The sequence below is a fragment of the Osmerus eperlanus genome, chromosome 27 (assembly GCF_963692335.1).
Source record: "Osmerus eperlanus chromosome 27, fOsmEpe2.1, whole genome shotgun sequence".
NCBI classification, from domain to species: Eukaryota; Metazoa; Chordata; class Actinopteri; order Osmeriformes; family Osmeridae; genus Osmerus; species Osmerus eperlanus.
Genome location: NC_085044.1, coordinates 7,547,850 through 7,566,061, shown reverse-complemented (window position 1 = coordinate 7,566,061; position 18,212 = coordinate 7,547,850). Strand labels below are relative to the sequence as shown.

The window sequence follows — 18,212 nt, the reverse complement described above, 5'->3', positions numbered from 1 at the left end:
CTAAGTATAAGCATATTTAAGCAATGGTTTGAATGACATTTCTTGACATTTTGCGTGTAGTGAGATGAATTGTACTCTTTATTTATTTATTTAATCTGCTGTAAAATGGTACCAGCACCATATCGTTGTATTGTATGAGTGCAGCAATAGGGATAGTGAAGGGGAGGGAATGGGGATGGGGAAAGATAAATAAAAACACTATGGAATGGATTTAATCTTTTCTTTATTCTCGTGTCAGGGCTCTGAAGTGTCATGCATTGAGTTTTGGTCACCCACAAAGGAAACCACTTGAGCTCGAGCATCACTTCCAGCACAAAGTCATGATCTCCTGTTTTAATGTAACAACAAATTCACAACTTGTTTGACACAAACAATGACAACTTGACTGCTGTTAGAAAATGTTTCCCAGATAATTAGCATCAGTTTTTCATGAGTGTCTGCAACTTAACCAACAGTTTTACAGCCTGTTCACTGACACCTGCTCAGAACAAGTAGTCTAGGCCTAGTCATTTTATTTATCACACGATGACTGACATATTGTGACATTATAAACATTTCTCTCCAAATAGGCATAATAATTTTATTAGCACTAAATACATTTAAGTGTATTGCATAGTTGCTGTTGTATGTCACTTTTAAAATCATGTCATATTTTATAATTATATCCTGGCCATGGATGCATTAATCATTGCATCTGTCTTTCAAAGATGTCAGGTAAAAAGCAATTAATTAATTAATTAATTAATGTTGTCACTTGCCTGTCTTCAAAACTTGAGAGCTGCGTCGTGACCTTCACAAATGTCAAGTTTGTATTCTCAACGTAGCTATTTAAAGACTGGACATGAACAGTAGCTATGCCTACTTACGCCGGCGTCCCTGCAGATTCCGGAAACAACAAAAACGACCTGCAGCGTAGTAGTAAAACTTGACTAGTTAACTACTAGGTTCGTAAAAAAATAAGTATATGTCTGTATCCAATGTGTCTGGCTAGTTAACTGGGACAATCTAACGTTGAAGGCAAACCTCTTCAAGATCGAGGTTAGTAACTTTAAAATGTACTGTACACAGTAAGGGATGCTTTTTAGAGAGCTAGCTCTAGCTAGCCCAACTGTCTTGTCACAACATGGTCAACAAGCCCATTCACTTTTGTCTTGTTTTGACACCAAACACCACCTTTGTAAATTGACACGGACATGATTACATTAATTATTTGTAAATCAAGAGAATAATACTTTCAGTTTTACCTACAATTGGCCAAATGGGGCGCACAAATGTCCGGACCAAGGACCTGACCTCCAGACCGCGGGTGCAGATTCAAGCTCGCTTTCACAACCAGCGATGGCGAGGGCGGGATACCCCATTGAAGACGTCGGCAAAAAGAGGCAGTAAGAATCAGGAAGATGCTTTCTATTACATTTCCAATGTCATTGGAGCAGTTATTTTAGAACATTCTAATACCAATTCAAGTTTACATTGGGGATAGTGTTGGGGACTGATTTTCGCAAGGGGCTACCGGTGTTGTCGCCCAACTGGTTTCCACGCTAACTGGTTCCTCAGCTGTGCGTTCACATATCAGTCTTCCTCTATCACCTGATTCGTCACAAATTCACAAACATATTACTGGCGATTTTCAAGTCGGATCGCATATTTGCTGCGGTGAATATGAAAGTATAGGATACGTGCGTACTACATTACATCCATTCACGACAAAATAAATGGAGACAAAATAAAACATTTGCAGGCTCGCATGAAGTGGGATTCGATCGCACTAGAGAAAAAACACGTGATACACCATTGCTTCACACTGCGAGCTATTCTAGCTCATAAAAGATCGGCTAAATCGTTACGTAGCCTATTTATTAACTACGTTGGCCTTCAGGTAACATCTTGTTTTGGCTTCTTCTAAAACAACAGATTCCCATAGACACTACCCGAATGTAGGCTACTAATCACGTATTTGGGGTTGTTACATTTACATTTAGTCATTTAGCAGACACTCTTATCCAGAGCGACTTACAGTAAGTACAGGGACATTCCCCCGAGGCAAGTAGGGTGAAGTGCCTTGCCCAAGGACACAACGTCAGTTGGCATGACCGGGAATCGAACTGGCAACCTTCGGATTACTAGCCCGATTCCCTCACCGCTCAGCCACCTGACACCGCGAAACAACCACCGGGTTGTTTTGAGGCTGTAGCCGTATTTTCTACGACATCACAGCTCCTTCTGACACCACATATTAAAAATGCATACTAAGAACGTTGCTGCTAACCCAGAAAATACGATCAAAATAGCCTACGCGTAACCATTTGAAACACAACATGGGTCTATTCGTTTCCTAGGCGATTTCGTGTATGGCTGAGTGTTTCTTCGCTATATCTTTTGAAATCAATTCATTTCATAATTTTATATTCTGAACAAATGTAGTGAGTACATCCATTCACGCCATAATAAATGGAAGTTAAGAAAAATAAAATATTCGAGTCCCACGAGCAAAAACACATCCATCATTGTAGTCCATTGTATTACACCGCGAGGGCTACTGAAGCACATGGGAATTTTGGTAATTCAGTCACGGATTTATTAACTACGTTGGCCTTCAGGCAACATGTTGTTTTGGTTCTTCTGAAATAACTACCGTAGTGATGGGAAGTTCGGATCATTTTACTGATTTGGTTCTTTGAATCTCGTTCAGTAAAATGAACGAATCTTTTTTCGAGTCATTCGTTCATTTCAACGGAGGGGGGAGGGGGGGGGGCTATCCGTCCACTGCAAACACGTATCATATTCTCATGTAGGTTAGTGCATGACATGTGCACCAGCAGATACCATTTTAAAATAAATTGAAAATAAACTGCATTAAAATAATGTATCATGACAGTTTGTATGATTTGGTCATTTATTATCACACTAGCATTTAATTATCACGGCAAACAATTACACTGCACTAAACTGTAAGTGTAAATGTAAAGTGAAAATAACAAAACCAATCAGTATGATGACTTGAGCGAATATCATTCACGTCTTACTAAAACAGCGGCCATGCAAAAGGGAATGAGGAAACTGTTTCCTCAACTAAAAAATACTATGCGGGTCACGTGAAAAAAGGATCCAAAGACTCGTAGAAAGACCGAGCCGGGAAATGAACAAATGGTTTGTTTCCTCCAGTGCAGAGCCTATGCAGGTCACGTGAAAAATGATCCAAAGACTCGTAGAAAGACCGAGTCGGGAAATGAACGAATCGTTCGTTTCCTCTAGCTACCAGTACAAAGCCTATGCAGGTCACATGAAAAATGATCCAAAGACTCGTAGAAAGACCGACTCGGGAAATTAACGAATCGTTCCCTCTAGCGTTTCCTCTAGCTACCACTACAGAGCCTATGCAGGTCACGTGAAAAATTATCCAAAGACTCGTAGAAAGACCGAGTCTGGAAATGAACGAATCGTTCGTTTCCTCTAGCGACCACTACAGAGCCTATGCAGGTCACGTGAAAAATGTTCCAAAGACTCGTACCCGAAGACCGAGTCGGGAAATGAACGAATCATTTCTGTTTACTTGGACGAGCCTATGCAACAGTCCCGATGCGCGACCACGAGAAAATGAACGAATCACTCTTTGAGAGGACTCGTTACTCCCGAGTCCTTGTAAGGATTCGTTCAAAATGAACGAATCGTTCACGAATGACACATCACTACAACACAGCTAAATTCAGCTTGACTTTTAACCTGAGATTGAGCAGGCCAGTTGCATAAACTTAGTTTAAGACAACACAGCATTAGCCTTATGCTGTGTTGACACCAAACGCAAATTATTTGTGCGACTGAAACCCATAGGCCATCACAAACCAACTGAGAAATTTGGGAAGATTGACGACACAAAGTTAATCATCGAGGTTGAGAAGTAGCCTATGCCTACATGGCGTTGTCTGACCCACAGCACGTATTTTACAAAGACTACTGCAACAAAAATCCAAATGTTGCCACGTTATGTTGGGATGTTGTTATCACTAAATCTTTGTTTTTGCTGTTTTGACTTTGGTGGCTGATCCATGATAGAAAGAGAGGAGGAGGCACATTCAACAGTGCGATGAACTGCACTGTTGGTAAATACGACGTAAGCTGAAGTATCACAGCGTGCGCTGTCTGGCGGGTTGGCCATGGCGTAGATAACGCTACGTTTGCAAATGTACGTACAAGGGCCACTAAATACACTGTTCTACATTAGACACAGAAATATAAGATTATGTAATTTAATTGCCTTTTCAACACACTGCCTTGTAAAATGGATCAAACACGGGCGTCAGGTGTACAAGCACTAAAGTGCTTAATTGTAAACATACCAATCAGGTGTAAGCAGTATAAAAAGGCAACAGGTCAGTTTACCTGTCCTCATCAAAAATGGAAGGCAATGTTGCAGGAAGAGAGAGCGGGAGAGTGAGGATGAAAGGGGGAGCCTGTGGAGGAAGAGTGGTAGGGAGAGGGAGAATAGGGCCAAATTTACAGTATCTAATGAAACATTACATTGGTTGACCATGTTTTGAACCATGGGGCAACATTGAGAGAGGCTGGACAGAGAGTTCAGCCCAACCTCAGAAGATATACTGTTGCAAGAGTAATTTGGACATTTCGACAAGAGCACAGGTGAAAACTACTTTTCTCTACTGTCTACAGTACAGTACAATGTAGCCTACTATATGCACTACATCAGTACTTTTTTTGTACACATTCACTGCAGTCCATGATTGAAACAATGTACTGTATTTCATTTTCTGAATACTTTCATTTGTCTCCACAAATGTATTTGCTGTGTTTACAGTATGTAGCCTACTATACAGTATTCAATTTGAAATATGTTCTGATTTTCTGAACAAAATGCAACCTTTACCTGGACAATGTGGAGAAATACAGTAAATGTCAGTGTGCAGTACTGGTCTTGTGTGTTGTGTTTGGTCAACATATTCATGTACTCTACTGTAACAATATCTCTGACAAAATCAAGCAGGTTATATCATTAGAAAAGAATAGTTAGTGTAAAAGTGTTTTAAATTGTGCACAACAGTGTGTAACTGCTTCAAACAGTCAAATGTTATGAACTACGTATGTGTGTGGCATACGGTGTTGTGACAGAATTGGGGTTTTATAAATTATTGTATAGTTTTGAACAAAGTGTTTCATTTCGCAAAAGATTGGAGGTGTTATGCTACTTGTGTGTCTGGTTGAGTGAATCGTTTGTTGTGTTTTGACAAAGTGAGCCCTGTTTTCAAAATTGTGCTTAAGCAATTGGAAAAAACTGTAACAAAGGCATTCGCAATTAAATTAAACTAAGCGTTGTGATGGAAATTTTAGGTTAAATATGTTTTAATAGTGGTAAAACTTTAAAGCTTTAACTGTTTTTAGGTGCAACATTTTCTGTGGGACACTTGACCCTGGAGAATGGGTGTAGAATCTTATATGGCCTTTTATCTTGTAGTGAATGAAGTCTGATTGTCTTCAGCTATTTATGACCTGATGGGAAGTTCTAGAAAGGGTCAATTGAAGACATACAGTAAGCTGCTTTGAACTTTTGACTTTTTCTGTTTCATTGTTTGTATTTAATTCATTCTTGTTTGAAAATGACCACACAAAGGACAGTTGTCCATTTGGATGGTCAGCTTGCTGTAGCTTTATTATCTCCTGTTCTGGGGAGAGATGTAACATCAAAGGAGCATAGGAGACCAGGGGCCTCAATTAAACATTGCGTATGCACGAAAAGCTTCCATACTCTGGTTTTCACGCATGACATTTCACGTTGACAACTTGGTCAGCTAGGAGTAGAAGAATGTTAAACAGGTCTGAAGTTTCTATGTTCATTTTTGACAAAGATATTGAGGAAATACTGAAATATTGGTGTTTTTATTGATTTATTGGCTATGGATTAATCAATAATCAACTCTATCACCAAACCAAAGCTTGGACAAGCTTGTCAGCTAGGAGTAGAAGAACGTGAAACAAGTTTGAAGTTTCTGTTATCATTGTTGACAAAGATATTGATGAAATATTGGAAAATGTGTTTTTCTTGATTTATTGGCTATAGGTTAATCAATAATCAACTTTATCACCAAACCAAAGCTTGGACAACTTGGTCTGCTAGTATTAGAAGAATGTGCAACAAGTTCAAAGTTTCTATGTTCATTTTTTACAAAGATATTGAGGAAATACAGAAATATTGGTGTTTTTATAGACTTATTGGCTATGGATTAATCAATAATCAACTTTATCACCAAACCAAAGCTTGGACAACTTGGTCAGCTAGGAGTAAAAGAATATGAAACAGGTCTGAGGTTTCTATGTTCATCTTTGACCAAGTTATTGAGGAAATACTGAAATATTGGTGTTTTTGTTGATTTATCGGCTATGTGTTAATCAATAATCAATTTATCATCAAACCAAAGCTTGGACAACTTGGTCAGCTAGGAGTAGAAGAATGTTAAACAGGTCTGAAGTTTCTATGTTCATTTTTGACAAAGATATTGAGGAAATACTGAAATATTAGTGTTTTGTTGATTGATTGGCTATGGGTTAATCAATAATCAACTTTATCACCAAACCAAAGCTTGGACAACTTGGTCAGCTAGTAGTAGAAGAATGTGCAACAAGTTTTAATTTTCTATGTTCATTTTTTACAAAGATATTGAAGAAACATTCTGACTGTCTACTCTTTTACCCCGGTCCCTAAATATGACGCGGAGCCTGAACGGAGGTACGAATATGAATGTCTGTTGAATCTCGAATATGAAACTGATTTCACCTCGGTTTAATCCGCCACCAATTAATAACTTCTGTTAAACTTGAGGGTGTCAAACGAACAACAAAATCACTCAGGAAATGCATGTCACGATCAGTGTTGGGGGAAGTTACTCAAAAAAGCAGTAGCGGTTAGAACCGAAACTGTACTGTACTGTAGCGAGTGTACGTGACAGTGGAGCGAGTGGTACGTGACAGTAGCTAGTGGTACATGCCAGTGCCTCCGCTGGTACATGACAGTAGCTAGTGGTACGTGACAGCGCCTCCGCTGGTACATGACAGTTACTGTTCTGTTGATAGTGGTATGCAAGTGTGTCGTGGCAGTTGCATTGGGTGTCTTGCAGCTTTTGTTTACTGTCGTGTAACTGCCCCGCAGCCATTTTAGAATAGGAGAACAGGCTATAAACTTTTATTTAAAAAAATAAGTTAAACTGTTCGTGCTAACAGACTCCAAACCATACTTTTGATGTCTCACTACAAGCTCACCATACAAAGTAGTCGATTTAAACATTATATTGCATATAGTGTAATGGTGTGACTGTAATGTAAAGCAGACTTGTACACACGTAATGAATTAGTAACAAATTATTTTACTCAGAGTAACTGAATTTAAGCGTGCACATGAGCCACCGTTGTAGACTCTCGTCTCTAATGCACATCGTTGTGTTGTTATCAGCGCCTCCTAGTGGCGTATATCATTAATTGTAATAACTGAAGTCAATATAGGTAGCCTACATTTGCATTTCGATACTCTGAGTAAATATAGTTGTTAATAATAGTTCATTATTTTCATATGAAGAACCTTGTCAACCCTATGATTGCAAATGTACTTTCTGGGTATTATACATATTGGAAACTACAAACTCTCCTGGATACAAATCTGTTTAAATCACCCAGATATCTTTATCACAACTGAAGTTACATCATTTTAAAGTCGACCTGTGTCAAAAAGTGATATGGGAGAAAATCATTTTGTTCGTAATGACGTTGTGAATGTAAATGTCAGTTTAAGTATAGGCTACATTAATAACTTCTCAGCAAGTTATTTCATTGATCAGTTGTTATGGGCTGCTGCAGCACTCAAAAGAGCAGGCAAACTAAGCCTTTGATTTGACATGGCTTGAAAATCTTGCTAGCTGACATGTCAAAAAACCGTTGAAATGAATAGTTTTTCCTAAGTAATCATATACTTTTTGTACATTACAATGAAATTTAGGGTGTTAACGATACAAAACATCAAAAATCTCAATTTTGACAGAAAACGATTTTCGATCTTTTTTGGCTTATAGCCAACAATGAGCGGCCGCGACATCCACGGGTTTCCGCAGGCCGCCACACATACTTAAACAATTCTATTCTAAAATGGGCAGTTAGGCTACATGACAGTAAACAAAAGCTGCAAGACACCCAATGCAACTGCCACGAACGAGACACTTGCATATCACTATCAACAGAACAGTAACTGTCATGTACCAGTGGAGACGCTGTCACATACCACTAGCTACTGTCATGTACCAGCGGAGGCACTGGCATGTACCACTAGCTACTGTCACGTACCACTCGCTCCACTGGCACGTACCACTAGGTGCCAGTAGAGGCACTGGCACGTACCACTAGCCACTGTCACGTGCCAGTGGAGGCACTGGCACGTACCACTAGCCACTGTCACGTGCCAGTAGAGGCACTGGCATGTACCACTAGCTACAGTACAGTACAGTTTCGGTTCTAACTGCATCTCCAAAAAAGTCATATATTAGTTATTACTTATTACTGTTCAGTACAAGTAGTGTGATTAAGTTACATTATTAATTTCTGTACTACTCAAATAAATTACTTTACTTGAATGTAACGCGATTCACAAATGTATTTCGTGATTCACAAATGTAACGCGATTCACAAATAAATGACCCCATTACATTTGTTTGCAACCTGACGAACACAGTTACAAATCGGAGAACACGAGTTACAAATCGGAGGGTTGAATTATGAAACTAATCTAACTCCATACTTGGCTACCAAAAAAAAGTTTGTCGCAAAAATTCCAGTCGATTGTCGATGCGTCTATGTTTTATGCAGAACTAGTTTCTTTAGAGCGTAATAGGATTTTGGTGGCGTAATAGGATTTTGGGTTGGCAAATAGAGGTTGGGACCTTGCATGTCACCTGGATGACCAGAAATTCGGCCCCTGACAGTGTTTTGCATGTGATACACTCATGGGCGTAGCCACGTGGTGGCCAGGGGGGGCCACGGCCACCATTGGTCAGAGAATGGCCAACCTGCCGGCCCCCCCAACCTCACAAAAACCTTCTTTTTTTTTTTCTTTTTTTTTACCCTCCTGAACAGAAACGGTATAAAGCTTAAAAAATGCATTTGTATTTTTTTTTATAAAGTCGTCTTATATTGTCATTTGTCACTTACGCTACAAGCCCCATATTCGCAACATGTTGGGCCACGCCCCCATCAACAGTGCAAGACGCAAACCAACTTACCTGCATTCTGACAGCGCTTCAATGGAGACTAGCAGCTAACCACTGGATACCGTTAGAAAACTGCTGCTCTGAGTGATGCAGTGTGTGAGTTTTAAAATAGGAGTTTTTGACAATCAAGTGCCACCCCAAATAAAAGACTGGCCAGAGCTGGCCCCCCCAGAAATAATGTCCTGGCTACGCCCCTGGATACACTGCGGATGCAAAAGTGCCTGTCAGACAGGCAGATGTTCCTGTTTTTCGCTAGGACTGTGTTGCACAGACTTGTGGTTCACCTTGCGGCCTAGGGGGGGTCAATACATTTATATATCGTGCTTACCTGTAATCGTAAATATTACTTTACGCCCTGGAGAAGAAGTTGACCTCCCCGATTGTCATTGTATAATTCGCACTCTGCTTTCACTATTACTTTTAGTAGCGAGTTGTGGAAACGGGTCTCCATCTCTCTTATGGTTTAAAGTGTATTTTTCGCTAGCTTCCAGCTTCGTTTCTCTGTGGACACTTTCGAGAAGTTTGAAGGCAGTAGATAATATTTTGTTGGGGCACAGTTTGCATTTAACTTGAATGTTTCTTCCAATATCTTCAATGAAAACGAAATAGTGTGAATATTTCCACGCCGAAAACGTAACACGTTCTGCGGCCATGATTGCTGTTGTGAAGACAAAGACAAACTGTCAGGCTACTGCACCCAGGTAGTGTCGTTTTAGGCAACAATCTGTATTTATAAGGCTATTTAAGTCATTTGTTGAATTTATGCAGTAACTTGGACAAGTAACGCAAGTTACTTAAATAAGTAACTGTAATAATATTACTCAATGTCAAAGTAACGCGTTATATTAGCCTACTTTGTTACTCACAAGTAATAATAGGGGGTAACGTGTTATATTACATAACGCGTTATATTACATAACGCGTTACCCCCAACACTGGTCACGATAACCCTATAGCTGCCATGCTGTTACGATGCGCAACCACTCGTTTCTTAATTAGGAGTTTTAGGCTACATTTCTTCTTAATTTCTGCCGTGGTCCGGTTCTCCGAACAACTCACAGCATTTACGGCCCTATAATAATAATTTGAATTTTATTTGTAGGGGAGAGCAGGGGCGACAGTACCATTTTCAGAAAAACTTAATTTTAAAAGACAATGTTTTAGACATAAATATATTTTTGCTTGGGTCAATAACTCACAAGTGTGGTCTATCAATACCAAGTGGTATTTTGTACAAATGTCGAACAACTTCAGTATAATTTAATTTTGAACACAAGTTGCACATTGTTACTTTCGACCCCGTCAGTTGGGACGAAGGTAACACACGGGTGTGTCAAATGTAGTCAGGGCTCTGAGAAAATCGCTTTGTTACTTTCACCCGCATTATTTTCGCCCCGGTTCTCCTGCACTTTATATTTAGCAAAATGCTACAGGTTAAAAACAAGAAAGGGCGCAAATGATAGTTTTCCACTCCGCCGACTTTCTTTTGTTGCTAATACCTGATGACAGGCCGCCAAACAGGACACATTTTCTCGCCTTCACCTCTGTTGTTAGAACCTCGATCTCAGTCTGTGAAATTGTTCTTTATTGCGTGTTTAGACATTTTAATTCAGTCAAAGAAATGACCTCAGGAGCGCATTTATAGGCAATCTGCATATTCATTTATGGGAGGAGGCAAGGCGGGGTCAGCGGCTCGTTCACGTGCGGTCAATCTCAACGTTGATTGTGATTTATAAAAGAAAGGTGCTCAGGACCTGGCGTACAACCAGTTTTATGCATGTGAATATTTATGTGCGTAGGTACTTTTCAAGTTTTGCCCGTACGCCATCTTCTGGTATGAAAGCTGTGCAATCTTTTATACATGAGGCCCCTGGTCCTGAGGCTCTGTTGTCTTAGCTGTCACTGTATTGTGTTAGGTTGATACATTGTATTCTTTAAGGGAGTGGGCCAATCACAGAGGCAGTTATACATTTATTGATTGACCATATAGATATAAGTGTATATAAGGCTGTATGCATTTGATGTTCATCACCACTCTGTCGAATGACTCTATTTTAGTTTTCCTTCGTTATGACATGGTCACAGAGTGCTCTGTTTCGTGCTGTAACCGAATAAATAATTTGTATCAATCCGGCAAATCATATCAATCTAGAAATACAGTGTCGTCGGAAAACTTCCTTTACAGTGTAGTTAGGGAATAGGGAAATACTGTTCAGTTATTTAGAAGCAAATTTGCTTTTACAACCGATATTAAGCTATTTTCAAAGGGGCTGGCTAGCTAACAGAAAGACAATATAAAGTGGATATACTTTCAGTATAGATCATTGAATTTTGTTACATAAATGTATGTGTTTACTCATATCAAAACTGCCTGCACATTGTGTGTACAAATGTACAAGTGCTGTATGGTGAATTAGGCCTACAATTATGACAAGTGGATTAACCATTATACATGTAATGACTTCTGTTATGAACTAAATGTTTAGATGTTTGTGGTGGTAAGACAATTTAATAGAGAACCAATATAGGGGGTCAGATGGCTCAGCGGTTAGGGAATCGCGTTTTTAATCAGAAGGTTGCCAGTTTGTTTCTGGCCGTGTCAAATGACGTTGTGTCCTTGGGCAAGGCACTTCACCCTACTTGCCTCGGGGGAATGTCCCTGTACTTACTGTACGTCGCTCTGGATAAGAGTGTCTGCTAAATGATTAAATGTAAATATAGTACATTTTGATCAACATAACAAGCAATTTATATGTATTACAACAGCAGACAAATGAAGGCTACATAATCATTTGCATGAATGTAGGCTACCACATAATTGGAAGTTGAACAAGTACTTCAGAGATGACAGAGAATTTCAATTGTGATCTGACAAATATAGGTAGCAAAACCACTGAGAACTGCACTATCTATCTATAATTCCAAAATGTCATCATCGTGGGCACTGTGCCAGTGGGGGGGAGCAGCAACTTTATCAGGGTGGCCGTGGCCCCCCCCTGACGGCGCCACCGTACTGGCAGCTTTGGTTGTGGTTGAAGTTAGCCTGCCATAGACAGTAATGGGCACATGGTTAAGCCAATCACCTGATAAGTATTTTTTTAAGTGTCTGCCCTTTTTCATTTAGTGTCCAAGCACAACTTCCCAGATGGTTATGTGTAACAAACCATCTTGTTAGTCAGCCAGATTAAACCCAATTGGCACAATATATGTTCAATGGGCTGTGTGTTATTTTACCTGTATTGATTAGTACTGTTGTAATTCCTGTATGATCCTCATTCAAGTGTGTAACAAAGTGGAGGGCCTTTGAGACATGTGTGCCAAGGACCTTACAAATAATAAATCCATCCCTGGATGGTTATAGCTCAATGGTAGAGCATTTGACTCATGATCAAGAGATCACAGGTTGAACTCACATTATGTTTGTTGCTTTGTTTAAAAGCATAATAATTAGTACTGTAAATTATGAATACATTATAGTTTCACTTGGGACACAGTGCCTATGCATTTCTTTAAAAGGTTGTTAGAGGGCAGATTGGCAAGGTAAAATACTTTCAGACTCAAGAAGCCTTTTCTACATTCTCTCTACTTTACAGAATTTAGGAGACTTTGCTCCAGGCCTTGTCGAACCGTGAGCAGGGTTCTGTCTCCCATCAACGAATCAGAAAGCTTTAATGAGAGGTGAGCTGTGCTGTAACGTATCCTTGGAATTGTTTTTTTAAATTATGGCCTATTCACAAGGCAATGGATCGCTCAATATCATTGTTTGATCACTGTTTTTTGTGAATGCCCTTTTGACAGATCTGTCAGGCCCTCTACTCACAACACAGACAGGTTACTGCGATCTAACTCTACTGTATGTTTATGTACTACTACTTAACCGTGTTTATTTTACTCTTAAACTGGAGCAGCACAAAGTGAAACTCATGACTCCTGTCCTTCCTGATTTTTAGCCCAGCACGGTGACCTACAGCCCAGAAGAAAGTTCAGGTGGAGTTTAAAAAGACCACTAATGAGTACTAGAAAATATATACACTTTAGACCAGTGGTGTAGTCTACCTGTATAGATACAGTCAATTGAATGCATGCATTCATTCTAGATAACTGATTTAGGCATAGTGTCCATATAGCGTTTTTTTTTTCTGAGCACCAGCTTCTGTGAATTCTACCCCAAATGTTCCCAATATGGAAAGAGCATATGCGCCTGCTTACAGAAAAAGCGCAGCACCCAGTGTCTTTTCAGAACACACTTTTTTTGTGCGTCCGCTGGTAAAAAACTGAGAATTTTCTCAAAGGATAATTTTTTGTTGTTGTCACACTTTCGAGCTCAGCGAATTGAAAATGGCCATTAATGATTAGTTTAAGTTAGCCGAGAAAATACAACAGTATTGTTTATGCTCGTCCAGCTGGCAGTCAAGAGCTGATGAAGCACTGGGATGAAGCGCTCCCCAATGCCTTGCCAGCGCGAGACAAACACTACATGGACACGCGTCCTTAGAATGGTGTTTCTGTGGTGCAGTCTTGGTCTTGTCACTATGGGATGTGGCCTGGTTACTGTTGTAAGCACAGAATTGAAATCATCATTTTTTTTTATATTCAAATGTATGGTTGTAAACACTGTCCTTTTCCGGGTAAGTACAAAGCATAGGCAAAGCATAGTAGATGATAAGCAGATGAAATACTTCCAACAGCTGGCATCTGTGCTTCAGCAAGTATTTCTCTATGAAAATGGCGAGTGATGCTCTCGTACTCTGCTGGTGCAGATGCAGCTCTGCCCGCAGGCGTGTCCTTTTTTCTGTCAGACTGTGATGATTCCTCCTCCTCCATGGATACCAGCAGTTGCACCAGTCTGTTTTCCCCCGAGGTGTTCCGCAGAGAGGAAGTCTTGGGTGTGTATGTGTGCGTTTAGCACATCTTTGTATGTGTTGTAACAAAATTGTCAGTAGAATTTACTTGCATTCCTCTTTGCCTTATCAGCCTCCTTATCCCCCACTCCTCTCCTTCTCCTACCTCTCTCCGCTGTGGCTCAGAGGAACCAGTCATGTTCCCCAGCTTGGGGGAGCCAGAGGAGCTGCAGGTAAAGAACTCCACCCTCCTGGACCTCAGTTATGCGGAAGACATCAACATGCAGCAGCCCCCCAACCTGTCCTCCATCATAGGTACCTGCATCACTACCTAATTTCAATCAATCACCCAACCTCTCCTCCACCTGAGGTACCCTCACCTCAACCTACCTTAATTAATCTATCATTAACCCTCGTGCTGCCTTCGGGTCACATGACCCAAAGGTTCATAACGAACCATCGTTGTGTTTACCCAATTTTACCCAATACAAAAACAAATAAAAATAATTTTCTTTTAACCTTCGCAATGTGGGGGGTCTGAGACAGCCCAACGGTTAAAAGAAAATGCTTCACTTTGTTTTTGTATGCGGTAAAGTTGTCGCAATACGACGGTGGGTCACAATGACTGATGGGTCAGAACGACCCGAAGATAACACAAGGGTTAAATCACCCAATTTATCTCTCCTTTATATGTACAACATCACTGCCTAACTTCAATCAATCAATCACCCAAACTCTCTTCCACCAAAGGTACCTACATCACAACCTACTTTGAATCAGTTTATCAACTCATCAATCTGAGTTTAAAGGGTTGATTGACTGTTTTTTGGGGGGGGTATTTCACACTTTTCCTTAAGGTCTGCGAATAGGGTATGTAACATTGGTTTGGCAGAAAATGTCCCGGGTGCTGTTCTATGCCCGCTCATGCTTCTTGTGAATTTGTCCCGGGAAAAAACGCTAGGTTTTCTCCTTTTATGGTATGCTCATGAATATATAGATGAGCTGCGCGCTGATTGGTTGGTTTACAACGAGTGAAGCTGTGGAGCAAAGACACAACACGTCCAACAGCACTCACTGACACAAGAAGGTGGATAAATAAAAACGTACAAATAAATCTATTGAGTCTACACAACACTGTTTTCAACAGATTGACTAGATATCATTTGAAATGATTACGTTAGTTGTTTCCACTTCTGTTGTGGAAGCAAACAGGATCGGCTTAGGTGGGTAACGTTAGCACTACAGCTTAGGAAACAAACTATCGTGATTCAACTCAACTTCAGTTAGCTCTAGCTATCTTGCTGAAAAATAGATCTGGACAAACATGCATCTTGAATTGTAGATTTACATGACAACACTAAAGTTATTTATTTGAATGAAACACAGTCAGGAACATGAAATAACGTTAGCCCCATTGACAGTAAACTAAATCATCACACATTCTACCGATGCTAGATACAGGCAGGATACGTTAGCATTGCTAATAACTGTTAGCGACAACATCATACTACAGCTTGCGGCTGTGATTAACATAAGGTCGGAACAGCACCTCTTTTCAGCAACAGCTTCATAGCAAATCCTGCTTTACATTGTCCCAGGTTTTTAAAACTGTCCTTGGTGAAATGGTTCGAGCAAATGTGTAATTGAGTGTCGAACTGCACAGGAATCTTCTCATAGACAAACATCACAGCCTGTCAAGTATTTGGTTCCTTGGAAAGACTCTGAAAAGTGTCAGCATTCCCTGTACAGGCTGGAACACTGCATTTACGACCGCAGTCCATTTTCAATATCCTTGAAAAATGTTCTTTGTAATTCTGTGGAAGTACACAGAGCAGCGCGCAGCAAATTTTGGGGCGTGACGAAGGTACAGACCAGAGCCAAAAAAGGTGGAGCCACCGAACTGACGTCAGTTTGGTGGCACCGTTTTACAGCTACATTTTTTTTATTGTGAGATTTGCATAGGAAAGAGGTGTCAATGGACTTTGGGGTTCACTGTATGTCCATTTTACCCACTGAACTGTCGTTATTCAACTGTGACAAGGTAAATTCGGTTTAGCAATCAATGACCCCTTTTAAGTATATTTTATTTCGGTATTAAAATGGATCCATTTCATCTTCAGTTGCAGCTTAGTAGACATGAAAACAGGGATGTGTTTGAAACTAAATTGTTCTTCTCTCTGGCTCAGGTCATTTTTGCAGGCATTCAAAGGTGACGACTCCTTGTGTCTCCCTTTCACAGATTTCTCTGAGGTACATGATGACAGAGATCCTGAGAACAGGTAGCTCACCTTGTCTCTTTATCATCACTCCTACAGGAGAGGCAACCAGCGGTGTAGTGGTAGCTAAAAAACATTTAATTTACTTTTATGTATTAGATTAGTGTTTCTTTAGAAGTAGGTACAAAACATTGTGTGTCCACGAATTCACAAGAGGATAAGAAGTATATTCTGTATGCCCTCAGCTACCCTACTGTACACAAGCACATTATTCTTTATTGTTGGGTGTGTGTTTGTACCTTGTACTGTAGATACCCCTCTGGCACTGATCCAGCAGCTGGCTCAACAGAAGGTATTTAGTTACTGACTCATATGACCACCTGTTCTGGGCCTCCGTGCCGCTTTGCTCGGAACAAACACACCTTTGAGGTTTTTGGGGGCACAGAGGATTTCTGTCTGATTTGATTTTGTTTGTAGAGAAATTGTTGAATGTGTCCATCGAGAGAACTCCTCTACCTTGTGGATACAGTGCACCCCCAGTGCCCACAAAAATACCCAGGGTAGGAGCTATATCTACAGTACACATATCTTAAACTTTTGAGGTTCTTTATGGGAGGGGAAAATGGGCTGGGGGAGAGGGGGAAAAAAGTGCATAGTGAGTCCTGTAAAAACCTGAGAGGAGAAGATAATGATGAGGATTTTACAAGCACAGTTACAACAGATGCTTTTCTGTACAGCAATGTACAAATGATGATGATTCCTAATGATTCTTTCGTGTCACAGCAAGGGAAGATCAGGACCATTAGGTGCAGGAAGAAAGTTACCTTCAATTCCTGTGTGCTCTTGGAGATGCCTCATGACGGCCTGGCAACTCCCCCGGCCAATCAGGGAACAGGCAACCCAGGAGTCAACTGTGATGGGATAGTTCCAAGGGAGGATGTGAAGAATTTGACCTTGACACCAGCCTTTCCTACCACACCAGAACAAGCAAAGTTCTTTGACTTTGCAGACAAGGAAGAGAGAGATGCGTTCTTCCAGCGGTTGTGTCAGAGGTTCTCGTTTGAGTTCCCCTTCAAACTGGTAAGCTTGAATCTGGGACTTGGGAATTTGACATACACACATCCAGAACCATCAATCAAAGTGTATTCATGCAATAAAGTAATCTGACAAAGCACTTTTTTGTACAATATATACGTCAGATATCACAATTTATCTTGACTTGGAGAATTTAACAAGTGTCTGTAATATTGGAACAGCAATCATTGTGACTTAATGTGCTTTCTCATTAGATAACATAAAGCGTGAATGACACAATGCTGGGGGCTTGTGACCAGGTCTGTTGAAAACAGGACAGTTGACACTTCACTTTCACTTCAAAAACATACTAAATGTTCATTACTTTTGTATAAATTGAGCTTGAACTGGACAGCTGCTCAAATGCCTGTACATCAAACGTCCAGTAGAGGGCAGGCTTGGCATTTGCTTAGTACCGTTTACTTACAAATTGAACTATTCAGCTGTTATATAATTTTACATTAAAGTATGTGTTTATTTTGTGTGGAATTTTCTAAAGCATCCATACTAGAAAGCTGCAAGACATAGCTGGCCAAACTTTACCATAAAAATTACTGTGTATTTCTGGGAAACTTCAAGTATGTTACAGTCTGGATTTGTTGTACATTTATTGAATCTATTGTCAAGCTTCATGCTGTTATGACCTGAATATTGGACGTTATGTTGTATTGTAACTGTTTTCAATAAACGATTTAAACTGTTTCACTAGAGTTCATATTAGCGTCGACCTCTTCCTGACAATTTTCTTCTAATGTTAGTTTTGGTTAATTCAATCATTTTTCATCTTACTCAGTACATAAGTTTCAGACAAAACATCAACACAG

At 40.1% G+C, this 18,212-nt stretch overlaps 1 protein-coding gene across 3 annotated transcripts; it reads left to right on the top strand.

The window, feature by feature from the left end:
• Positions 1-834: 834 nt before the first annotated feature.
• LOC134013621 (uncharacterized) lies at positions 835-18,090 on the top strand. 3 transcript variants are annotated; one of them, XM_062453175.1, is made up of 12 exons: positions 838-1,038; positions 1,239-1,385; positions 12,851-12,935; positions 13,056-13,110; positions 13,208-13,244; positions 14,018-14,143; positions 14,285-14,413; positions 16,338-16,377; positions 16,626-16,666; positions 16,792-16,874; positions 17,098-17,394; positions 17,604-18,090. In XM_062453175.1, the coding sequence occupies exons 2-12, from the start codon at positions 1,259-1,261 to the stop codon at positions 17,610-17,612; spliced, it is 1,029 nt and encodes a 342-aa protein (XP_062309159.1). In that variant the 5' UTR covers positions 838-1,038; positions 1,239-1,258; the 3' UTR covers positions 17,613-18,090. The 3 variants fall into 3 exon arrangements, with proteins under 3 accessions (XP_062309161.1, XP_062309162.1, XP_062309159.1); XM_062453177.1 differs by lacking the exon at positions 16,792-16,874 and having other exon boundaries at positions 835-1,038; positions 16,285-16,377; XM_062453178.1 differs by lacking the exons at positions 16,792-16,874; positions 17,604-18,090 and having other exon boundaries at positions 835-1,038; positions 17,098-17,255.
• Positions 18,091-18,212: the final 122 nt, after the last annotated feature.

What these genes read in the sequence shown, in the direction of transcription:
- LOC134013621 (XM_062453175.1), top strand. Translation starts at nt 1,259, where the DNA reads ATGGGGCGCACAAATGTCCGGACCAAGGACCTGACCTCCAGACCGCGG. An exon ending in TACTGCGATCTAACTCTACT is followed by an intron (nt 13,111 to 13,207) that starts GTATGTTTATGT and finishes CCTGATTTTTAG; the next exon opens with CCCAGCACGGTGACCTACAG. An exon ending in GACAGAGATCCTGAGAACAG is followed by an intron (nt 16,378 to 16,625) that starts GTAGCTCACCTT and finishes CTTGTACTGTAG; the next exon opens with ATACCCCTCTGGCACTGATC.